Raw genomic sequence first — 26,131 nt, 5'->3', positions numbered from 1 at the left:
TCAGTGTTTTGTATCATTTTACTAATTGCTATTACACTGCACAAGTTATTGATGAGTATTTTAAGGATTGTTGATGTTTAGCAGTTTTTCTTTGATAGTTTTTTCTGATCATTTTTCTCTGATATCTTCATGACTGATGGTCGGTATAATTGTTTGTTTCTTTTGTAATGAAGTAGCTTTAATCACTGATCTGTCAAAATTGCAGAGGGGACACCAGCATGTCAGCGGAACAAAATGAAAACACTTGGAAACTTGTAATGCACCAATATATTGTAAGGAATTTTCATATGCGTTAGTTGGTTTTTATGCTGTGCCATATGCTGTGGTGCAAATAATTTTTAATTGTACTGTTGAGGGTTAATTTCTTTTAGTCTGATTGGTTGGCATGCCATGTAATTTTATACCTTAGAACATGTGTTTTTTTGTGTCAGTAATGCATTACAAGAAGAAGGAAAGCACTTCACTTCCTTCATTACTGGCGATTAATGCAACTGTGCTCTTCTGAGAATTGCTTATAAGTTTTACTTGATAGGAGATCGACAGGGAAGCCAAAGTTACTGCAGGAGTGAAGCTTACTACATTGCCTTTTCTGACATTGTGAAGGAGGAGCCAAAAAATAGCACTGTAGTTGTCATAGGTCTGAAGTTATGTTGAAAATGTGCCTTGCATTTTAAATATCTATTGAGAAGCCTGGTTTTACTATTTTTCTATATTTAACAACGCACTTGTGCATATACAAGGTGACATTTAACAGAGGCAACTGTCTCTAAGGCATTGCCACTGTTCTAGTGTTTCATAATCAAAAACTCCCACATTCAGCTGCGGATCAATAAGGATGTTTTCAAGCGGGCGGCTGGGGAGTGAGCACTCTTGAGAATGTGCCCAGTATGGTCACGTCTGTATGCATGAACCAAGTGAGTCTTGGAGCCATTGCTGCCATGGGAGAGGGTAGGGAGTGCAGTAAATCGATATTTGTCACTTCTTTGCCTGAGAGGGTGAAAAGTCAAGGAGTTTTCTCATGTAACCTTGCTGGACTGGGGAGGGAAGAATCACCTCAGCGGTTATGGCCCTTCTCCCCATCTTAGATCACCTTCCCCTGTCTTTATATCCTTCGTTTTACATGTCTGTAATGGTAAAGGTTTTTCTAGCAAAAACTTATTGCATAATTTAAAACAAATTTTACAGCAACAGCTGTGTTGGGGACTTTCTCTGAGGTGAACAGCATCACCATCATAATAGTGTCTATTCTTGTTTTTGCTTGTTTCAGGATTGGAGGTGGCTCAACAAAGCATGGTGCTGGGCTCTTGGGACAGCTGAAAGCTACTACAATAGAATGCAGAGTTTCAAAGTACAGCATCCAACTCTACAAAGACTTTGAAAGCAGAGGCTTTGATACAGGTATATACTCTGAACAGGTTTTCTTCCATGAATACAAATGGTGTTTTAACAACATTTCAACAGATAGTAAACACATATGTGCTTCAACACATAGGAATGTGGCATTTCATGCTAACATCTCTGAAAAAGCCTCTGTATGGTCAAAAAATTTATTGCAAATATGCAGTAAGCATCCAGTTTAACACTATGAGCATGTCTGCCTTTTTGCCACTGTGAACCTCTTCAGAGGTTCTAGGTCGATGAAGTGAAAATTGGGCAATGAACCTAAGCTTTAGAGTTTAAGTTGTTCTGGTGCGAGCATAAAGGAACTAGTCGTATAAGCAGGTTTTCTTTTCAGAGAGTGTTTCCCTTTATTGGTGTGGTTGGAGGTGGAGACAGATTTGGTGTGCATATATTTTTATTTTTGTGTTGCTATGGAGAGGAACACAAACTATGTATTTTCTTGTTTTCCTGGCACTGAAAAATATGCGGGGTGTTTTTAAATTTAACTGCCATATAAAAGACATTTGCATAGTGCATGACTAATCGTCATAGAAAGTTATAACAAACTGTTGACTATAGTATAAAGAATGGAGGGTTCTGCCAGCTACAGAAAACAAACGTAATCATGCAAGTGGTTAGCTTTTGCTAGCTGTCCCACTGCACTTGTGTTTGTGAAGCAAGTGCAGTTTCTGAAGAAGCACCTTCTGCAAATAGCTGTGCTCACCTAAAGCAGGAAATTTACTTGAGCACTTCCACTGCAACGACGAAGATTAGTCTACACAACAGCGGCAGTGCAATCACCGAGCGCATGCTGAGCGATGCTTGGCGTTGTGCCATTTACATCAGTCCCGACCATTTTAATTTGTTGCCTAGTACTTCCATTCATCACATATGCCTGCAGTACCACCATCCAGTCACCTACTGGATTTTCTTCATTCTTTCTCCTTTATGGCAGCGAACCTACTAGCCTGCTTTCTTCCCTACCATCGTGATGCCTCAGACTGTGCACCTGGCTCTAAAATTGCTAAGTATGCTGAAGAGTGCCGCTATGCAAACCAGAAGCACTCGGGGATTGTGGAACAGAGCGCTCAGGTCATTCAGGGGCCACAGTCCGCACAACACCCTCTTCCAACCTCCGCCGTTGTGGCTTTTAAGCTGTTCACATCGGCCGCTTCAAGCCCTATCGTGACCCCGTGATGTGCACCACACCTTGATTTGCCAGGATGGCTGCTTTGTCCTGAGGGGCCGATTTGTGTATCTACATGGCAGAGGCAGTGCTAACGCTGAGCACGCACTGCTCGCTGGCTTTGAAATGACTGCTGTCAGTGAATGTGTGGGGCCAATAAACCTAGTTTCACCACAAATAAACTTCAGCCAGAATGAAACTTGTGTTTTACTGGTGGAACAAACAAATCAGGTGTATTTCACTAATGAATTTGTAGTTAATGTAAAGATGTAAAATGTGATGACATTCATTTTGGTACTCTGATTATGATACCTATTAAAGCAGAACCTGTGGGATAACTGTTAAGTACCACAAAGAAAGAAGGAATGGGAAGAGAGGGTACTACCATAAAAAGTTTCTGGAGACGCCCGCTTAGCCATGTCCCTGTCTGCGACTATGGAGTATAGTTGCTCTTATTGTGAGCTTTTATGGAACAAAATTTTTTCTTAATTATGGATAGCTTACTCTTTATTAGCTTCATATCTGTGCATGTTGTGAGAAGTGAAGCTACTCACAAAGATGCTTTTTTTCACTGCTTGCAATAAAAGTAGATTTAACATCAGAGGACACGAATATTAATGCGGCACTTTTGCAGGCTGGAGCAGTGCACAAATTCTATTGAGTGAGGAAGGCAGGGCTATAAGGGCAAAACTATGATGAAACAATCAACAAGTAATAAATTTTTCTCTAGCTTTCATTATGCGCAAGGATTCAAGCACTTAGTTTCCTTCATTAATAATGTATGATCAAAAATGTGTTCAATTGTGCAGGAGCAATTGCTTATGTGACTCTCTGAAAGCCATGATATCTTCTTCAGGATGGAACCAGTGTGGGAGTCTTCTCCTTGCTCGAACAAAAGACCGCCTCTTTTACTTCAAGAGGCTGGCAGCAATGGCAACGTAAGTTGAAACCTGATTTGGCAGTTTCAGTGCAAAAGGTACACTTATGTCTTGTTATAGCTATCACTTCACAGTGGAATGCATTGGTGAAGTGCATATGGTGAAGTGCTGCAGGTTTTTAATGTTTTTGCTTTAGCTATCTCAGTGAGGCCTTGGTTTTAGTAAAATCTATGCATTTAACATCATTAAAAGGTAATCTATCAATCTGTAGTCACTTTATAGAGGATATCTGTGTGATGTCATTGGCGCCATTTTCTTGTCCAGCACGTAGCTTCAGCACTGGAGCAGGAGGCGATGATCCCGTTAGTCACTCTGGTGGCCTTTCACAGTGCTCTGCAGACTACCAAATGGCAGCTGCTGTAACGTTGGTGAACAGGCCCTATAGTTTCAGGTTGCAGCCTCGTGCCTCATGTGCTCTCTTTTTAGTACTGGTGTAACCTTCCAGATGTTAGAGGAACTGTGAAAGACACTTTATATTGGGGTTTGCAGTGGCTAAATAATTTCACCTTATTTCATCTAATTCATCTCGGAGGCCTTTTAATAAAATGTTACATGTGGGGTGGAGAAACAGGCAACACAGAATAGACAGAACATGTAAAGCCAAGTCGTATGTGGCAAAAGAACGAGCTGACACAGTTCTCATCTCTGCTAAAAAATAAAGGGGAACAGCAAGGCTATACAGCTTGCAGTTTCAATAACCATTGCTCGAGTTGCGCCAGACCACTTGTTTGCCTGATATTTTAAGGTAGATCAGTCCACTTTTTGGCTGTACAAAAAAGTGTGTTCAAATACCGTATTTACTTGCATAATTTGCATACTTTTTCTTTAAATTTCGCTTTCAAAAAGGAGGTGTGCTAATTGCACGAAAATTTTGCGAACACGTCCTAAAAGACCTTTACAAAGGTTGCTGCCTATACGTCGACCCTTCAACTTGCACCCCTTGCTGGCTTCAATAAAAGTTGATTCCAAATGTAAGATGCATACTCTCTCCCACCCCGCCCCACGTTATGTAGTTCCCTGCGAGATGGCATGATGACACATGCTCAGCTCAAAGCAATAAATTTGCAGTGATACGATCGCAAAGCAAGCAGTGAAAGACAAATGCAGATAAAAGGCGATAAAACGGCGCCCTCACGGGGGTCCCGGCTGACTAGTGGCAAATCGAACAGCAAATGGTTCAGTAGTTTCGGATTCCGGCACAAGCTGGAGATTGCCAGAAGTTTGCTTTCGCAGCTGTTCATCCAGGAAAGCGACTGCCAGCGCAAGCGAGCCGGGTAAACAGCGCACAGTTCTTCCCCTCACCGCATACGTATTTTGCAGCTGCACATGGTGATGTGGCCGTGGTGATATTCCGAAGCCTGCCTTGCGCGCACTTGCGTCCATGTTGGTGGTCTAGTGCAGCAGGGAGCGTAAATTATGCAAATAAATGTTATTTTTTTCATAAATCTGGGTAATAAATTAAGGGTATGCAAATTACACGAGGGTGCAAATTACATGAGTAAATACGTCACGGTTACTTGGGGAAAAGGGTGAGAATTCCAGCAAATTATTACTGTGACAGGAGAAGTAAAAGTTGAGGTGTTACACGAAGTCTTAGTGGCAAAATGTAATAGCACGTATGAGAGAGTGAAGTGTGGCAGTCTTCTCATGGTGATGAGGGGGAAAGTGTGGTGCATTTTTTAAGTTTAATGATGCTTGTGAGATACGAGTAGTCTGCACATGCAAGTCAGAAAAGTTGATGAAATATAAATGCTCGAGCACCACCAAGTGTGCAGTTATTCTTACTGCTCATTGTTTGGTAAGTTTGTGTATTGACTAAGCAGAAAACTGAGAATTCCAGCACCTTGAAATTGGTATACAAGGCTAAGCTGTCCATGTTTTTGTAGGTTGGTGTTAACTGGGAACAGTATTATTTTTTTAATCTTTATGTTGCTGTTTTCTCAACTGTTTCAGGTCACTTAACCTTGAGTGCCATTTACTATCTCCAGCAGAGGCACAGTTGAAGGCTCCAGAAATCACAACTGAATTGCTAGAAGTGAGGATTTTGCTTCTTATTTGTTCTGTGTTCTATATTTTATTAGTGTTTTAATGGCCACTTATGGAATTATACTCAGTCTGTAAAAGTGGTGCAATCATGTGGTTTCATTATTTCTAAATATTCAAAATCAATGGAATCTAAAACATATATATATTTACCTCCTTGCGTGTGTGTATGCTAATTTCCTGCATTTGATGGCTGTGAAGGATCAGAGGCAGGTTATCTGTGGAGTGAGGATAGATGTTTGGGTGGGTTGGTGTTTCATAAAGGGTGCAAGCATGCAGGTTTTTTCAAGTCTCTGTGGTTAGTGAATGTTCCAACCATTTGGTTCTAAATTTTAGCTTAACTTGTACACAGGTAATGAACAGGTAGTGTAATTGTGTTAAAATTTGATGTTCACTTTAAATGAAGTAATTATTACTCTTACTACTTGCCTGAACGGCATAAATAACAGGATTTTTATGTGGCTTCAGGCATTGTGTTTCCTTTGAAGTTTTTCTCATGTCCCACGGGTGCTATACGCCTGCGCTGATAGTAATAGCAAGGAGGAAATTATATTACTTATTCCATGTGTAAGCCTGCAGGATGCAGAAAAGGTTTTAAAGTTTTGCTTTCAGACTGTATAAGGATATTACGTGCAGAGCTCTTTTGAGCATCCTCCCTGCAGGGGGGCATCTGCAGCTTGCAGGCGTTGGTGAGTGGCGACACCACGGGTTCCCGAGCATCCGCATGGACATCCCCGCAGGGGGATGATCGTGAACACTGCGTCACCACGGACCCAAGCACCCGCGCTTCGCCGTGCGTGGCATCGCCGTGTCCGGGGAAAAGGGGATCCTGGTGGTTGAGCCGATGCCGAGCGTTTGGACCCTTAAGGCCCCTCGGCGGAGGCAACACACCACTTTGGCCCCAGCTTCCTGTAGACGGCACCTCCGGCCTGACTCGACCGGGGGAAATCGGCAGTCGTCTTTTCCTATCCTCCCCTCTATCTTTCACTTTCCTACACCTTTCTAACAACTATCCTGTCTCTTACTCACTTCTTTGGTTTTCCTTTTTTCCTGGTGGCGAGGGTTAACCTTGTGTGGCAAACCACCCTGAGTTGCGTCATATTTGGTTATAGTTAAGGTGTACAGCTGGCGTGGGCAGGCCTTTCTTGTAAGTTCCTGTCCTGTCCCCTAGTTGGGCTCCATGGGGGTGGTTGGCACCATGACCGAAAAACTTCATTTTTTATGGCTACCCCACTTTCAAAACCTGATCACTCTCTGAAAAGAGGGCGGAACGAGTTGGAAGATTTTTTCTCAAAAAAGACACTTACATTTTCTAAGTTCCATGTCATACACAGTCAATGCGAAGAAAAGCAAGCTCGTATAATATCCCCATTTCTCGTGTCCAAATGCTTAACCGATACCTTGGGGCCCCGGCTACAAGGTCTCAAAAATGGCCAGTGGTGACTTACTGCTTGAACTGTGTGACAGCATTCAGTGTTCCAAGCTCTCAAACATTGTGTCTATAGGGGACATCTCTTGTCTCCGTGACCCCCCACCGATCTCGCAACACAGTTCGAGGCGTAATCTCTGAAACTGATTTTATCCATCTAACAGAAGCCGAAATGCTTCAAGGAATATCTGACCAAAATGTAATTGACGTTCAAAGAATCAAAATCCGCAAGGACAACAGAGAAATAGATACTAAACACATGGTCCTTACATTTAACACCAGCACCTTGCCCGAAACTATCGAAGTTGGATATCTGAAGGTCAATGTCAGACACTACATACCAAATCCCCGCCGATGCTTCAATTGTCAGAAGTTCGGCCACGGCTCACAGAGTTGCCACAGTCGCAAAACTTGCTCAAAATGTGCCTCGAAGGATCACCATTCTGATGAATGCGACGCAGCCTCGCACTGTGCAAACTGTGAAGGGGACCACGCTGCGTACTCCAGGGCGTGCCCGTCCTGGAAAAAGGAAAAGTAAATAATCGGCATAAAGCAAAGAAAATATTTCATTTAAAGAAGCGAGGAGGTGATTTGCCCTCACCAATACATTTGCCTTCACAGCGAAACCCAACTTCGCTGATGTGGTGCGCAGGGGTGTAGCACCACACAGCACTCCGGCACCTGCCGAGGCCGCTTCCACCGAGCCAATGGCAGGGCCATCCATCCCCCAGGCAGGGACAGCGAAGGCTGCTCTGCCACCCTCAGAGCAGGGAGCGCCGGTCCATGGGTCGGCATCCCGCAGGACTTCCCCCCGTCGGGGGAGGCCTGAGACTAACACAACCGCGGCCCCTCCGCGGTCGTCCAGCACCTCTGTTGAGGTGATGGATACAGCTCCCACTCCACCTGCTTTACAGCGGTGGAATAGCTCTCTGGAACGAAAAAAAGACAGACCCCTCATAACGGGTCCAGAGCATAAGTAAACGACATAACGTTCCCACCCCAAAACACAAACATTGCTTTTTTAGTTCAGTGGAACTGTAGAGGCCTGTTGAGAAATTACAGTGACATAACAGATATTTTAGGGTCAATGCTGCCCGTAGCCTTGTGTTTCAGGAAACCAATCTAGGTCCACAGCCTATGAATATCTTGAAACATTACAAAACGCTCTCTGGAACGAAAAAAAGACAGACCCCTCATAACGGGTCCAGAGCATAAGTAAACGACATAACGTTCCCACCCCAAAACACAAACATTGCTTTTTTAGTTCAGTGGAACTGTAGAGGCCTGTTGAGAAATTACAGTGACATAACAGATATTTTAGGGTCAATGCTGCCCGTAGCCTTGTGTTTCAGGAAACCAATCTAGGTCCACAGCCTATGAATATCTTGAAACATTACAAAACTTTTAGACGTGATCGTAACCAGGCAAGTTGACTCTCGGGAGGCGTCACGATTGTCATTCAAAGCAGTATCCCTGCTCGAGAAATCAAAATCAAAACAAAACTTGAAGCTGTTGCGGTCAGCATCGTCACCTGTAAAACAATTACTATCTTTTCTGTATATATTCCTCCACATCTTGTATTAACAGTTCATGACATGCAAGAACTCATCTATGAGCTTCCAGAACCATATTTAGTAGTTGGGGACTTGGGGAAGCGAGCGCTGTGACTCTAGGGGCCAAATAATCGAAGATTTATACCTCACAAATAATGTGTGTCTCTTAAATATGGAAAAGGCCACATACTGCTCCCCTACCTAGGGGAAAATGACCTGCTTAGATTTGTCGTTTACTTCACCTTCTGTTTTTAACGATTTTAAATGGGATGTCATTGACAACCCATATGGCAGCGATCACCTCCCTATACTAATCAGTTTAACTTCTCCACTGGAAATAATTCCCACAAAACTGCGACCCTGGAAGCTGCATCTAGCAGACTGGGAACTTTTTAGAGCAAAAGCCACTTTACAAAATATAGATTTACAAAACCTGAGCATTGATCAGATAAACGAAAAATTCACCAACTGTATCTTAACTGCTGCAGAATTAGCTATTCCGCAGTCTTCTGGAAGAGTGCGACCAAACCACAAAGTGTGGTGGACAAAAGACTGTAAGGAAGCAAAAAAAAAACAACAAAATAGAGCTTGGAGTAAATTTCGCAGGTATCCGACACATGAAAATCTCGTAAATTTTAAAAAGGCAAGAGCTAAAGTTCGGTACATCCATCGCATTGCCGAGAAAGCTTCATGGCAGAGTTATGTTTCATCTATAAATAGTCAGATCGCATCCAAAAAAATGTGGGAGCAGGTTCGAAAATTAAACGGCAACTTCTGACCGTTCACAATTCCTCTTCTAACAACACCTGGCACAGAAAACAAGCATAAAGGAATGGGCAGACATTTTGGGCGAACACTTCGCCGCAGTGTCCGGTTCATCGCAATATACGCAGTCATTTATAAAACACAAAAATATAACCGAACTTCCAATAAGTGGGGGTGGAAAAGAACAATACAACAATTTAATTACTCTGCAAGAAATAAACCGAGTACTGTCTGCCGGAAAAATAACTGCTCCAAGACCTGACTAAATACACTATGCAATGCTTGCCCATCTTTCTGAGCCTGCCGTAGAAGCACTTTTAAGATTCTTTAACACAGTTTGGATATCAGGGAAAATACCTGAAGCCTGGAAAAAAGCAACTATTGTACCGTTTCTTAAACCGAATAAGCCCCCAACCTCTCCTATCAGTTATAGACCCATAGCCCTTACCAGTTGCCTCGCCAAATCCTTTGAAAGTATCCTGAATATAAGATTAACTTTTGTCCTGCAATCCTGCGAACTTTTTGATATCCATCAATGTGGTTTTAAAAAGGGATGCTCCACAACGGATCACCTAGTCTGTCTCGAAAATACTGTCAGAGAAGCTTTTATCCTCAAACAACACTTTCTTGCTGTATTTTTCGATTTAGAAAAAGCATACGATACAATTTGGAGGTTCGGTATTCTTCAGGACTTAGCTGAGCTCAACATCCGTGGCCGAATGCTGAACTCCATTAAAGACTTTTTATCTAACCGTTCATTTAATGTCCGCCTAGGCTCAATCCTTTCGAGGAATTTTATTCAAGAAAATGGAGTACCTCAAGGGTGTATTTTAAGCACTAACCTCTTTGTTGTAAAAGTGAACTCTCTTAGTAAAATAATCCCAAGGTCCGTTATGTACTCAGTGTATGTAGACAACCTTCAAATAGCTTGTACATCTTCCAATGTATCAACATGTGAAAGACAAATACTATTGACAATAAATAAACTGGCAGCATGGGCGGATAAAAATGGTTTCTGGTTTTCCCCACAGAAATCAGTGGCAATTCTGTTCTCATTAAAACAAGGCATACATACAGATCCCACCCTAAACCTTAACGAAATAGAGTTAGTCGTAAAAAATGAACATAAATTTCTAGGTATAACATTTGATAGAAAGCTTACTTTCCTGCCTCACATTAATGCGTTAAAAAAGAAGGCCTCTCAATCCCTGTGCATACCCAAAGTACTTTCATGAAAACACTGGGGTTCAGATAGGACATGCCTTCTACAAATTTATCGTTCTGTAGTACGCTCTACCTTAGATTATGAATGTATACTTTATGGCTCAGCGAGACCATCGTATCTTAAATGGCTGGATCCGATCCATAATTTAGGCTTGCATCTTTCCACTGGTGCATACAGGACGTCACACATAAGCAGTCTGTATGTAGAAACGAACGAACCATCGCTTATAGACAGACGAACGATGCTCACGTGTTCCTACATCCTTAAAATCCGTTCACTACCTAAACACATCTGTCACCAAATAGTAACTAAGTGCCCATCCGGAATGTTGTTTAACAACAAGCAGCAAACTACCAGGCCACTGCTCTTGCGTTTTGAAGAGATGTGCCAAAATCTCGGCGTACTAGACACATTGCCTGGCATTGCTGGAAGACGAGATCCACTACCACCATGGTACAATTTCCCGGAACATGTCAGCAAAAAACAAACTCCACAACAGCATATATTACAAGAATTTTTTGCACTCGAGGAAAAATACAGTACTTGCACAACATTTTATACAGATGGCTCAAAAACAGATGTTTACGTCGGATGTGCAGTGGTACAAGGGAACCGCAGTCAAATAGTAAGGCTTCCACAGTGTGCATCAATCTTCACTGCGGAACGTTACACCGTCTATGTAGCCATTGAACAAATAGTAAAGGAGAACCTCAAAAACAGTATTATTTACACTGACTTGTTAAGTCTACTTACAGCTCTCCACTTTAGAAATGCAGTCACTCCTATACTTGGTGATATCATACACAACATAGTATTAGCGACAGCTAAAGGACAAAACCTAAAACTCTGCTGGGTACCAAGTCATATCGGAATTAAAGGCAACGAGAGAGCAGACTTATGCGCTGCTCAAGCACATGACAAGCAAAAGATTGTTAAAAGATTGCATTAACCTAATACATCGTAACATATGACAGAAATGGCAGTCCGCGTGGAACAACGAAGTAAAAAACAAACTACACATTGTGAAACTAGTTATAAGTGAATGGAAGTCCTGCACCCATCAGGAACGTTTTAAGGAAGTGATAATCTGCCGTCTTCGTATAGGACACACGCACCTCACGCACAATTTCCTTCTGACAAAACAAGATCAACCTGTTTGCAAAGAATGCGGAGACAAGGTTACGATTAACCACATTTTATTGTCTTGTGCGAAACTAGAAAAACTAAGGAAAAAGTACTTTACTAAATTTAAAACCGAACGCATTCCTTTTCATCCTGCACTGCTTTTAGGAGATGATGTAATTATTGATATATCGTGTTTTTAGCTTTCTAAAAAAAACTGGATTTCTCAAGAGACTCTAAAATGTTTTACTTACTGGTCTATTTGTATTTTAGTACACCTCAACCACTTTCTCATTCCTGAGAAAAGGGTTGAGGTTGTTTTATTTGGTTGGTTAGGGGCCTCCAGTCCTTGCCCAGCCAAGGACGGGTGATGAGGTTACCCGACCTCTCTTGCAACTTTTAATGTTAGCCATTTATAAATCTTGTTTTTTCTCTGAATACTGGGTAGAAGTAAATACCTTTTCAAGCTTCCTACACCGCCATAAGATTTTATCTGTAAAAATCTGCATAAAACAATTCCTGATACCTTGAGCTTGGCGCATGATAGCCTTGGTTGCTTATGCGCCATTAAACCCAACACAACACAACTCTTTTAAGCATCCGCTAATTATCACCTAAAGGATGACTCGCTAACACTTGTGATGAGGTGTCTATAACAATGTAACTGTAGCTGACAACAGTGGCACTTTGTTGAAACATATATGATACTACTTTAAAATGTACATCATGCATACACTTGTTATGGACCTTTTTACTAAGAGGTTGGAGGCAGATGCCATATTTGACACTGGGTTATGAAGTGCACCTTGCTGTAGCTGTTCATAGAACTGGAAAGGGTTGACATGTGAAGCTCTTGCACACTGTTCCCAGAGTCAGCAAGCCACCTGCTCCGAGGGTTGTGAAAAGGTTTACCATATTTATTCTCACACAAGTGCGCTATTTTTCTAAACAATTGGTGCCTTTGGGAGGTGCGCTTATTTTGTGGGGTAAATCTACACCATGGTCAATCAATTTTTTGAAGATTTCAAGGGACGCATTTATTATGTGAGTGCATTTGTTATGCAAGACGCCGTGGTGGCTCAGTGGTTGTGGCACTCGGCTGCTGACCCGAAAGACGCAGGTTCTATCCTGGTCAGGGTGGTTGAATTTCGATGGAGGCGAAATTCTAGAGGCCCATGTACTGTGCGATGTCAGTGCACATTAAAGAACCCCCGGTGGTTCAAATTTTCGGAGCCCTTCAGTCACTTTGGGACGTTAAAACCCCATAAACCATAAAACCATTTGTTATGCTAGTAAGTATGATGTATGTGGCATATTTGGTGATCACAGAATGTAAGCAATGTGCTCATGTAATGTGTTCAAGCACAATGCCAATGATAGGAAAAGTGATTGAAAACAAGTGCAGATTTCTCTTTGCTTTGTAGTGGTTTCTTAAGCTTCTTATTAAACTGCTGAATACTGATGCTGTAAAAATAGTGTTTGTACACAAGTGCATGCTGGCTGAAAGACGTTAAATATGCACAATCGTGCCACTAAACTGGACAGTAGCCTTATCAAAGCGTTGGCACCAGCAGGGTGAAATTGATATTCTTTTTTTTTTTATGCAGCAGTTTTCTTCTTTAAGCTTTATTCAGAGGAGATGTTTAAGTCTTGAAACAAGTTGTTTTGTGATTGCCATAAGTCTTGAAACAGGTTGTTTCGTGATTGCCATGCCAGCTGTCGCCACTCTTATTTTATTATTTTTATAATGTAGGTCAAAAATAGTTGCAATGTTTATGAGTGGGGAATACAGTCAACAACTAATTTTTCTGACTCTCTAGAGACCGCGAAAACATCCTAAAAACCGGGCAGTCCAAAAAATCACATCTTACTGGCAAAATCAGTTTAACTTATTGCCATCAAGCTGAGGAAGGGGTCAGTGGTTTGGGCACATTCTGGAGTTCCTCATGGCTAAATCTCGCCACGTGTTGTGCACACCGACGACGGACGCTGGCGGCTTAGTGGCTTTGACATGTTGTTGACGAATGCACGGGTTGGGAAAAAGTGTAGATGTGAAAGTGAACTTGTTGCTGTGGAAACTGTGCTGCACCCGCAGCACAATGGGCCTGGAATGAGAAGGCGAAGATGGCAATATGATAGGAACTGACAAACGGCTGAAGCAAGCGCTTCGTCAGCTTTTTCGTTCGTAATTAAGCCTAGCGACTAAAGCCAAAATTCGCAGCATAACCAGTGGTATGCAATCTGTGGTCGCTCGTGTATAATGAGAGGCATCTTGTCTGTCATCAAAACACCAGCTGTTGATGGTTTTACGATGTAAAATTTCGGGTTTAGTGCATTTTGCTGCACGTAAGGTCACCTCACTTTAAAATGCACCGCCATTTTTTTCCGCACTCACATTGTCCATGAAGCTGTACGCCTCCCGCACTCTTCGCTGCTACCTCTCCCCGTATTTGGGACGAAAGATTCAGCATAGATGATTTCCATGAACTATAGCTGCTATTCAAGTTTGTGCAGCGGACGACGTCTAAGAATGAAACGAATTCGAAACCACGTGGGACAATGTGCCGACTCGCGGAGAATATCAGCCCCGCCATTTAAAAGGTTCTCGTTTAGCTTGAATTTTGTTTTGTTTGATCAAGTTTTCGATCTTTTTTGCAGTTTAAATTAACAAGGTTCCACTGTACACATTATATGGTGGCTCGGGTATTGGTGGTGAATGCGAACGAGGTCCAAAAAATCGACCAGTCAGTTGCGATGCACCTGAAATTTCAGGTGATCTTATACATTAGGTCTATGCGCCATGTCACGGCGCTGCAAAAAGGTCTGAATAATTAAGCGTGTCTGAAAAACCAGGGGTCAGAATTTTCAGTTGCCGACTGTGTTAATGTGCCCTTTTGTGAGTTTCTGTCAAGGTCCCTGTGCTGTATAGCCTTCCGACAGTTAGAGTGGCTGTTCCCCCTGAATAAGGTACCTACCTTGCCTGAAGAATATACCACATGAAGTACTTGAAGAGCTAGCAGTATAGCATAACCACTACCACACTACTTAGTGACTGCTCCAGTTACACAAGTGACCTGAAAACTTTTGCAGAACTCTTAGTAGCACAATTTTGTCATAGAATAGCAGCATTGGCACCTTTGTCTGCAAATCTCTATGACCTCAAACCAAATACATGCTCTCAAATGCAAACATGGTTATCTAATTTACTCTGAGCAGCATGTCTTCCTCCCAGGGTGCACTTTGGGTGCCCGGAGACGGTGTGGCAGATCCTTCACTTGTCTGCAAGGTGTTCGCTCAACAAGCCTCTGAAATGGGTGCGTATATGCTGACTCTGACATGTGCACAAATTGGTAGCGCAGCGTAGCAAGTTGGTAGCGCAGCAAAGATATCTTTGAAACAAGGGGTGGACTTCAAAGCTTACTACAGTTAGCCCACTTGTAACAGACTTGACTATCGCGTGGATTGCATTTGTTCTGTCTGAGATTTTTTCAAAAATACAAAGTTGGACAGTGTAATCCTTTTTGCGGATCGGCCTATTTGAACAAAAACCTAATGTGGCATTTTCCAAGGTCTTCAACGCAGTGAAATGCTCCTCGTCAATGCCCTTGCTACCGACAAGCTTGCTTAGGGACATGATTTACCTAATTGCGGTGGAAGCGCTCAGGGTAGCATGCAGGCGGGTCAGCCTCCTCCTCATCGTCCTTATCAGATTCCTGGCAGTGCAAGAGTCCTCGTACTTCGCATACTGTTATTTTCGTCGGTGTATGGCTTTCCGATGTCGCTGTCATCATCAGCAGCAATGAAGTCATCCCAGGCAGTGCCAGGTCAGGCAAGCTGTACATCGATGACACATTGCCACGTATCCATAAATATCTGATAACATGGTGTTCGACAGCATCTTCCATCGTTCATGGGTCCCTAAACACTGCCTTAAGAAAGCAGTTCTTGATGCACTCTGCAGTCAGTTTCATCCACGGGACCTTATCATTCCACGTCAGGGTGCAGAGAAATTCAAACTGTGATGTCGTGGCACCTGCTTGGTCAATTGCTATCAGTATGCATTGGTGACGCACTGCCCACAAGACACCTTGAGCACATGAATTGGGCATGTCAAGCAGCTAGTGATGGTTGTTGCATTCGATGGTAGAAGAGCGTGGTGATCGCATTGAAGAAAGGCAGCAAGTGTTAAGCCGCACGGTTGTCAAGCACGAGAAGGACCTTCCTTTTTTTTTTCTTTCGCCATATCCCGTTCGAACTCAACAAGCCATTCCGTGAGCAAGTCGCCTGCCATCCCCATGTCCCCTTTAAAGTTATGCCTAGTGTCTCAGTTGTTGGACAAAAACAAGTCACACATCATTCAATCCTTTGTGTCGTGCATGTAGTGTACGAGAGCGCAGCTTCCAAAGCACTGCACCTTGTCAGTCGTCCTGATGACAAATGGCGACCATTGGTTTTTGCCGTTCATGCTCATGCACAAACAGCTGTGATTGCGAAGCTTACTGCACCAGCGCTAGGTGTTGGCTTTCAGGGCATGAGTTTTTGATGGCCACATCTGGTAAAAAGTATTTTCAGCATTCCATATGTCCACCCTGCTGTGGTGGCTCAGTGGTTAGGGCGCTCGGCTGCTGATCCGGAGTTCCCGGGTTCGAACCTGACCGCGGCAGCTGCGTTTCGATGGAGGCAAAACGCTAAGGCGCCCGTGTGCTGTGCGATGTCAGTGCATGTTAAAGATCCCCAGGTGGTCGAAATTATTCCAGAGCCCTCCACTACGGCACCTCTTTCTTCCTTTATTCTTTCACTCCCCCCTTTATCCCTTCCCTTATCGTGTGGTTCAGGTGTCCACGGATATGTGCCACAGATACTGTGCCATTTCCTTTCCCCAAAAACCAATTTTCATTTTTTATTCATATGTCCCGTATTTCTCATTTGTTATTTATTTTTATTGTTTTTGCTTTTTTGGGTCGCCACGTTATTTCATTTCATTTCATTTATTGATCCCTTAAAGGCCCGAAGGCATTACATAAGGGGGGGCATATTGGTTTCCAACGGCGATGATGGGAACATGCATAACAATAAGAAGAACAAACATACAAACAAACATAAAAGAGGTTGTAGTCATATCAGGGTTTTCCAGCAAGTGATACATCATTTAACAAAGATATGTCAAGCAATACTCGCTACAAAAGAGCGCAGAAGTGATCAAGATTTATGTGAGGTGAATTTTTATTTTCTCGCGGAATGTTTTGTGATCAGTGCATGCTGCGATGTCGTTAGGCAGTGAATTCCATAGTGCTATTGCGTTGGGGAAAAATGAGTTGTTGTAAGCTGACGTGTGGCCACTGATGCGTGCTATCGGGTTACCGTGACTAAGCCGGGAGGACGTTCGTAGTGGGGCGGTTAATAGAGCGTGCCGTGATCTTGTGTTATGATAAAATGTATGAAGTAAGCATAGGCGGGAAACGACGCGGCGTGATTCCAGTGTTGAGAGACGGAGGGACTGCTTGAGGGCGGTGACACTGGCTTCTCTTGAGTAACATGAAGTGATGAACCGAGCTGCACGATTTTGAATTGATTCCAATTCGATGGTGAGATACGATTGCCATGGGTGCCAGATGGATGATGCATACTCTAATTTTGGCCGCACAAATGTTTCATACGCGAGTTGTTTTATGTTAGGGGATGCAGATTTCAGATTCCTTCTCAGGTAGCCAAGTGTGCGTGAAGTGTCGGAGCAAATGGTTCTAATGTGGGTGACCCAAGAAAGTGTTGATGTGAGATGTACACCTAGATATTTGTAAGATTTTGCAACGGTTATAGGGACTGATGAAATGCTGTAAGTGTGATTCGTCAAGGTGTGTTTGTGAGTGAAGGACAACGATTTGCACTTAGTAAGATTTAAAGGCATCTGCCACTTTTCACACCATGATGCAATAACGTCAAGGTCCAGTTGCAAAGTGAGGTTATCGGTTGGGTTACTTATTGCATTATAGATGACACAATCGTCCGCAAAGAGTCGCAATTTGCATTGAATATTAGAGGGCAGGTCGTTGATGTATATTAAGAAGAGTAATGGTGATAACCCGGCCCCTTGAGGGACACCAGATGTTACATCTGTTAAGGGTGACTGGATGTTATTGGCGGATGTGAACTGCGAGCGTCCTTTTAGAAAATGTTCGAGCCAGCATATCAGATTAGCAGGAATTCCCAGGAACGAAAGTTTCGCAAGCAGATGGTTGTGAGGTACGCGATCAAATGCCTTCGAGAAGTCTAAGAAGATTGCATCTATTTGGAGGTTATCGTCTATGGCCTTAAGGATGTCTTGGGTGAACTCTGCCAGCTGGGTTTCGCATGAAAATGATTTCCTGAAGCCATGTTGATGAGGATAAAAGAAATTTATTGAATCAAGGTGAGACATTAAGCTTGATGATATAATGTGCTCTAGAAGTTTAGAAGATATGCTAGTAAGGGATATTGGACGATAGTTAGCTGGGCATGCGCGATCACCTGTTTTGAAAATGGGAACAATTTGGGCTATCTTCCAATCGTCAGGAATGTTTCCGGTGTCTAAAGATTGGGTAAATATTAGGTGTAGTATCTGGCTTGATAATGATAGAGTGTTTTTAAGTAGTTTACTGTTTATTTGGTCACATCCTGCAGATGATGACAGCTTGAGTGAACTGATTAATTTGGAGATTCCTTCGGGGCTAATTTGAATTTCCGGCATTTCTTTTTGACTATTGGTTTGCAAAACGTTGGGTGTAGAATTGCTGACAGGCGAAAACACAGATGAGAAGTAGTCATTTAAAAGTTTTGCGCATTGATTAGTATCAGCTGGTTCGCCATCAGGTCCTACAAGATCGAACCGATTAGATTTATGTTTAGGGGAGAGGATACGCCAGAATTTGGTGGGATTTGTTTTGAGAATGGATAGCAAGTCAACAGAGAAAAATTTATCTTTCGCAGCACTCAATTCATTTAAATATTTACTCGCGCAGGCGTGGTATCTTTCCCATGCTTCTTGTTTTTGGCTTAGTTTAGCGGAACGATAAAGCCGTTTTTTTCTACTAAGAAGGTGCTTCAAGTTTTTGTTAAACCAAATATTGTTGGAATCCGATTTGACGACAATGGTTGGGATGTACTTATTTTTTAGTCGCAACATTGTTGACTTGTAACTTTCCCAGTTTTCGTGAACTGTGTTGGTTAGATAAGAACCTAGGAAGTCGGTGAAAAAGAATGAAAGTTCCTTATTTATGGAATCGAAATTACCTCGCTTATAGTCAGTGATTAATTTTTTCGTAGGTGATCGCCTGTTGGAATGTAATGACGTGCAAATGTGCAGAAACATGTGATCGCTGAGGCCCGGAAGCAGAGTTACACTGTGAATGTTGTCTGGGCAAGATGTCAGTAACAGGTCAAGAGTGTGAGTACCTCTTGTGGGGTGTGTGATGGTTTGATGCAGGTTGAAGTCAAGTGTTAAGTCAAGAAATTGTTTCGATTCTTTGGAAGGTGAATGACTAGATACAGAGAGGGAAGCCCAGTTTATATGTGGATAGTTAAAATCACCGAACAGAAAGATGTTCGAATTCAAATATGTGTTTTTAATCGGAATGGGGGATGGGGTGACACTGAGGCTAGGAGATGCTCGTTGCTCTGTGCTCCTATAAGAAGCGGCACTTTTTGACTGCGGGTGCGAGTTTAAAGAGGCCCTCGTTTGCTGGAACCGAGTTGTGCAGCCATAGGTGTTCGTTGCATCTAGTGTCATTGCTCTAGCACATATTTTGACGGTAACAACGCCCTCGTTTGTAATAAGCGTAACTGCGGCCGTTATAATGGGGCTCGACTGTATATTCATACAAAGAGAATACGCACACAGCAGTGCAACCAAACTTCATTTGAAGTTCATGCCGTACCCTGTCTGTTTCTTCATACCTTTGTTCTTGCTCTTGTTTGCAAGGTTGCAAAATGCATTCTACACAGTGTATATGCTGCTTTGCAAACAACTTCAAAGTGATATCTTTGGTGCCTGGTTCGGTAATGATCTAATGGTAGGTGCTTGTCAACTACTGCAATGTCAAGCTTAGTTTACCATATTTACACGAAAATGACACGAGTTTTTTTCGTTAGCTCATGTTTTAGAATGCATCTCACTTTATGTTTGGAACCATGGTATGATTATTGCGCGATTTTTTTTTGCTGCTCCTCAGGATAGCTACAGCGCGCTTCATCACCAGATTTGAGAACTGTTAAGAGAAGCCAATTTTTTGAGGGCCTTGGGGACGTGCTGCGTGCACAGGGAAAAGAAAAGGGTTTCTACGAATGTGGAAGGAAGCTATCATGGGCTGTTGAGAAAGAAAAGGCACTGAAAGAATTGAGGGAGAAGGGAAAGGAAAGAAGTGCCAACGGGCACAGAACTGAGGAGTACGAAACACAAAGCAGCGGTAGCACAGCGGTGACGGTAGCCACTGCCGCGTGGGAGACTGCATATGTTAATGTGTTGAGGCGTTGATGCGCTCAATGATGTTGGGTGCATTTCTGAAACGTTGCCTCTCAGATCGTATCTATGCATCTGTTGCTTCTATATTTTTGTCTGTCATCCTTGTTTCTTCTGAGCTGTCAACTGTAGTTGACTTGAACGGGCTGAGATCGCAGTATAATCATTATATATATATTTTTTTCAGTTTTCAGGAGGTATCAAACTCCTGTCTCGTGTTATATTCGTTGACCTGTTCTATAAAATGAGTCCAACGCAAGGATTCCAAAGCTGGATTTAATGTCTGCCCCAATTCCTTCCACCTCCCATTTTTTTTCATCCTTGCTGGAACACTGCAATTACATGCTAACTTTGTTGTGGGAGCTTACTGTTCAATTTATAGTTTACTTAGTGTTTGAAGCTTTTAAAAATTTTTTGTGAAGCAAAGTTAGAAATATGATGAAATAAAGGTTTGTTTAACTGAAGCTTTGATGCCCGCCTTGGTCTCATGCACAATAACTATGGCAAATGCATGATTTTTTCCTGGATGGGCAGTGTTGCTTGTATGTTTTTCACTGCACGAACTTGAAAAGGTAGTTTGGAGTTGTAAACTCTGTATAGGCCGGGCATTGTGTTCAAGAAACTGAGATTTTGGAAAGCAGAGAAGTGCACAAGCAAACAAACATTTTGTCTGTGCTGAGCCAATGGCGAAAAGCTCTGTGTGATTGTAACAAACTGTGTAGTAGACATGAATTTTTTTGTCAGGTTATCAGCATTAAGTAGTGGTGTTTCACTTCTCAATTTATTAGAGTTGCAGAGTTCAAACAGCAATATATCACTGCAGTTTTGAGAGAGGTCCTTGTTCCTGAACCCCAAAGCCTAATGAAAACAAATGCTGGCAAAATGTTTGCCATTAGTGTGTTGGCTTTCCTTTTATTTTATTGTCACCTTTTTTGTTGCTATAGACGCTGCCTCCTATCATGTCTATTATGAAGAGTAGCGCTGGTAAGAATGAAAGGCAGATGTGTCACCAGAAATAATTTGGCATGCATTTGCAGTTTATAATATGAGTGCCGTTATCTGAGGCTGTGCTCTTTGCTGACTGCCAATACCTGCAGTAAAGGTTTTCTATGATGATGGAAGCTTTTGCTTAAAAATTATGGCAGACTACTCTGCACATAGGAATAATTGAAGCTCGCTGTGCTGATTAAGTCATGGTTACACCATCAAGTGTTTTACGATAGCTGTTTGCTCAAATACTACACCAGCTCGGTGATGTGCTGTATGTGGGGTTTATGTCCTGGAGATACATGTGGTAGATGCTATAGTGGAGGGTTCTTGGTTGACTTTGACATGCCTGAGGCTCTTTAATGTGCACTGAAATTGCACAGCAAAGAGGCATATTTTTTCTTTTTGCTTTTATCAAAATATTAGCTGCTGTTGTAGATTTGATCCCGCTACCTAGGGCTTGGCAGCCGAGCCACCATGGCGGGTAGCTGTATGTTGGGAATATATAGTATGTTTGTTGCATTGCAACTCTTGGTCACAATTAATTTCACTTCTACACTTTGTTGCAGGCATCAAGATCATGGAAGGGTGCTCGGTTGAAAAGGTCACTTCACGTGGTCAACACAATGTGCATGATGTAGAAACAAACTGGGGAACCATTCGTTGTGAATATTTTGTCAACTCAGCTGGTTACGTAAGTGGCTCTGCAGTGGCAGCTGTTAAAGGATGTGAGCTAGCTTGTATGGCCACTGGTGTGGTGATGCTTCTCTCTCTCATTTGCCCGCTCCTCTCACACCCTTGCTGTCGCCTGTGCTTTCACCAGTGACAGTAGACTGTTGTTTCACAGTGACAGCTGGTGGTGCTGCCGCCACTCTCAGTGCTACTGGCAGACTGTCATTTCTGTACATTGCATACATTGCATGTTGCTGTTTCATCATCATCATCAAAATGCTTGTGTGATGTTAAATTGCATTAATTAGTATGTTTCACCGTGTTGTAATCACGGGGATCTATCGTGCAGTGAATGGCATCACCTGTGCAGTGGCTGAGGGCATGCTAAGCAGCCTCATAGGAAACCACAACTTATGCTCATGATTAATTATATGATGATTACATGAGAATCGGCCAAGGCACACAGCAGCAACACCACGGTCGCATGGCGATCAGCTGTGGACGTTCTTGGTGCATTGCAACACCATTCTCAACAGTGATTTGTACTACTCGCATCACGAATATTTGTCTGATGGCTGTGCTGTGACACCCAGAGATGCTGCTGTCATACACATTGCGCATTGTGATGAGCTTATCATAATTTCTTGTAGATTTTCATTTGTTCATCTGATTAAAAACATCTTCGAATCCTTGAGAAGGTTGTAGCGTGCATGTTCTGTTATCTAAAAGCTGCCTCTCTTGACGAATTAGGAAGAAAAAAAGGAAAGAAAACTTGGTTTAATTCTTTTTGAACCTTTTTAAACCCATGGTTTGTCTTTCTTTCTGAACCTTAAGGACAATTATTGCTGCAGAATAATGACTATACGACCTTTAAGAGACTGTGAAAAACTGTCATGCAATCCATGCATTCTGTATATTCAGAGAGCTAATACCGTAATTACTCACATGATGGATGCATTTGTGTAAAATTAATGCATCCGCTATTCTGGCTATCAAAATGTATAATGTTTTTCTCATCACATAATCCTGTTAGCTCTTGTTCTGAAAACATGCTGGTAGGAGGCATTTTGATGCTTACAAAGTACGTGCATTGACATTATTGTGTATTAAGCACGGGACACATGTGGATTGAAATTTGGACAGCGTACCAGAAATACGGCTTCTCTGTCTTGTTGAAAACTTTTTGTGACACATGGCATGACCATGCCAGCAATGTATCATTCTGTTCAGACTCCATCTAGAGTGGCTGTCACATGGAGGTTTTGCCATTGTACTGCTATGCAGAAATGCCTCACAAAAGATTTACTCATTTCTATGTGCCAGATATTTGTTCCAGAATTAACTATGCAGCAGTGCCTCACAAAGGCTTAACTCATTGTTATGTGCCAGACTTTTGTATCAGCGACAACAAAAACATTATCACAATGCTTGCCTGCTGCATAAAATCAATAATGGGTGCACACATGCTACTGGTGCGCTTCCTGCAATGATGCGCTGTACTCCAGTATGCTGGGCAACAGTGGATTTGTAGTGTACGGCTCACTTGGCGTTACTTTAGTAGGACCAGTGTGCTTTGCATCAATCCACAGTGGAAGGTGCTTTGAACTAGTCACTGCTTAATATAAAATACCTAATCTTTTTTACCAGTTTACTATCTACGTAATAATTTTGCATTGAAATAAAGATTAGACATGTGCAAATAGTGGTTTTTTGGTTTGAAGCGAATTCAAAGCGAATAATAATTTTCTTCAAATAACTTTGAATACTTCTGGCATACAAGAAAGGGTGAATGGCAGAACAGGCATTTTCAAAATCATGTATTTTTCGAACACACAAGGCCGTTGCATAAAAAAAAGAATGCGTTGAAGCTTTGTCATGCTCATTGAAACTGTCACGCTCTTTGTCCTGAAAAAATTGCCATCTGAAATTGGGGAGTCGACCTACATGCTGAGCTGATGTATTTGTGGGGTGTGAGACCTATCTATGCGACCCCCGTCTGGTGGTATTAATTGCCACTGGGTCATTGTGCAGCTATTGCTTTTAAACGACGACTCCATGAACATCTGCTAGGCGTATGCACGCGTGCCCAATGCCCAGCGCCACCCCTAGTCAGGTGTCGAAAAGGGCACCCATCTCCTTGTGCCTCATGCTAGCTTCCCTTTATGTTTGCGCTGTCTGTCGCACTTGATTTGCAAATTTTAACGCAAAGAGTGGCTGCGGTGCCTGCAGCCAGCTCAGACTCGTTCCATGTAACTCAAGGGTGCTGCACGTCTTCTGATTAGAGAGATTTACCATAGCGCGGTTCGCAGCTGCTATCGCATTCTGCTTCTGCTGGGAGCCACTGCGCATGCGCAGGCCGCCTTGAGGACGCTGCAAGGTGCCAGGCGCCTGCCAGCTGTTTGCATGCCTGCCCCGTTGAGACCAATCAGCGTGTGCACACTGGTGGTGCCCACAAAAGCAGATCGCGCTATGCTAAATCTTCGTGTTGATGCATGCTCCGTGCTAGTTGCAGAGTGTGCGCATTGTGGCCGCAGGCACCTGGCAGGTACAGATCTGGGTGCCACGCTTCCGCCTGCTTGCATCTAGCTGTGTTTGCCAGCATGTGCAGACTATCTCCGGCATATACGCTAGAACGCTTGTGCATGGAGCAGACTCGGGGCTTTGGCTGCGCACGCTCCACACCGCCGTCTTGGAGGAGGTATGCTGAACTGAAGCCACATGAAGCAAGAGTTCCAGGAATGTTATTCGCTCAAGACAAATACTTTGAAAGTTCGAATACCAAACATTCGGGTTGAATCAAATATCGAATACTTTACTATTAAACCAAATACTCAAAATTATCGAATATTTGCACATGCTTAATGAAGATATGGGTGGTTTGTGCAGTGCCTTTGGCTTGCTAGCAAAGCAAATGGAAAAGCTGGCCAGGTGAGAGCTACCTTGTTTGATGGCTGTGGGCCTTACAAGTCGGGCACCAATCCATACCATCAGCCAAACAATCATTGCAGCTAGTTGTGCACCTGATGGCATTGTTATGCACATGTCTGCACCTTGGTTTTGATTTAGAATAACTTGAGTGGTATAACAGCTGCCAGTAAAGTGTTCTACCAGCCTCTTGTTCCAGACTGTTAGCACCAGTTGTCATACAGGGCAAGGAGTGTATAACAACTTCACTTCATGTAATCCATACTTTTAATGAGTTATATCTATGAAGGTTTCACTGGGCCTGCACTTATTTGTCACAAAATGTGAACTGCTGCATGATTGAGGCACACTTAATTGAGCTTCTGTTCTAATCTCTGCTCATTTGTTATGTATTGCTTTAGGAGGAAGAATGAATAACTGGGCATTATCACGTGTTCTTGTATTTTGTTGTAGTTTGGGCGGCATGTTGGCAAAATGAGCACACCTGAAGTAAAGGTTCCTCTGCATCCATGTGGACACCATTTTCTCCACACGTTGCCTGTGGAAGGCATCAACCCTGTCATGCCTGGTGAGTTTCATGCAGCTACACATATTTTCAACGGTGCTTGATTACAAACAAGTCAAATGGGTCTTGTGGAGTCTAGAATACTATGATCTCAGTGCTTCTCAATATCTACACACTGCCATTTTAAATTACATAGTTGTTGGAGCATAATAGTGCAAAGTAGCGTAGAGTTGTTGCTGTAGTAAAATATAGTGATGTGTGCATGAATTGTTGCTAATATCTTGTCAGTACACCAAGTAAGGAGCTGACTGGCCAGTGCAGAACTCTTGCATTGCTAGTGACTCCTTTGTGATCTTGTTATGGTATGCAGTGGTAAACTTTTTCAGATAAGAATATCATGCTACACATTTTCAGTTATTATCGTGATTGTCTTTTTCTGAAACGGCAGGTCACGAAGGCAGTGTTTTTTTAAACTGCACTCGGTTGTGCTAGCTTTTTGTTTGATCTATTCTGTGTGTCATAAATGACATGATTATTTTGAAAAAATGAGTGTTTTGAAAGTGCAGCCATTTTGACTCTTGCAGTATTTTTTTTATTATTGCTTATAAGACTAATGAAAATTTGCTTAATGGCATTAATTATAACCTTAGTTGTTTGTCTTTGCATTTTGGCTATTCTACCTTTTGTCAATTAGTGCTTATCAGCTGTGCACATTTGTAATAGGCCATTATCAGTCCATTGCCCTGTTTTTGGACAGTGGGACACGATACTGACTTTACAGACAAAGGTGGGAACAATATCGTATTTTTTTGTGAGGACATTGCTGAGAACATCCTCAGATGATGCCAGGAATTTTATACTTAGCATAGTCAAATAAGTGTATTTTTTGTATGTTAATTTTTTTTGGATA

The 26,131-nt window shown here is 42.5% G+C and overlaps 1 protein-coding gene across 5 annotated transcripts in view; it reads left to right on the top strand.

Moving 5' to 3' along the window:
• The window catches only part of LOC144114295 (pyruvate dehydrogenase phosphatase regulatory subunit, mitochondrial), a 95,655-nt gene that overhangs the window by 14,043 nt on the left and 55,481 nt on the right, over positions 1–26,131 (top strand). For 4 of the 5 annotated variants that reach the window (XM_077647927.1, XM_077647926.1, XM_077647928.1 and 1 more), the window contains 6 exons: positions 1,268–1,398; positions 3,423–3,504; positions 5,458–5,539; positions 14,874–14,955; positions 21,689–21,813; positions 25,170–25,284. In XM_077647927.1, coding sequence (XP_077504053.1) covers positions 3,497–3,504; positions 5,458–5,539; positions 14,874–14,955; positions 21,689–21,813; positions 25,170–25,284 — 412 coding nt within the window. In that variant the 5' untranslated portion in view covers positions 1,268–1,398; positions 3,423–3,496. Of the gene's footprint in view, positions 1–1,267; positions 1,399–3,422; positions 3,505–5,457; positions 5,540–14,857; positions 14,956–21,688; positions 21,814–25,169; positions 25,285–26,131 lie in introns of those variants that run through there. The other variant, XM_077647929.1, reaches the window with a different exon arrangement.

The sequence above is a fragment of the Amblyomma americanum genome, chromosome 1 (genome assembly GCF_052857255.1).
Source record: "Amblyomma americanum isolate KBUSLIRL-KWMA chromosome 1, ASM5285725v1, whole genome shotgun sequence".
NCBI lineage: Eukaryota > Metazoa > Arthropoda > Arachnida > Ixodida > Ixodidae > Amblyomma > Amblyomma americanum.
This window is presented reverse-complemented; position numbering and strand designations above follow the sequence as displayed.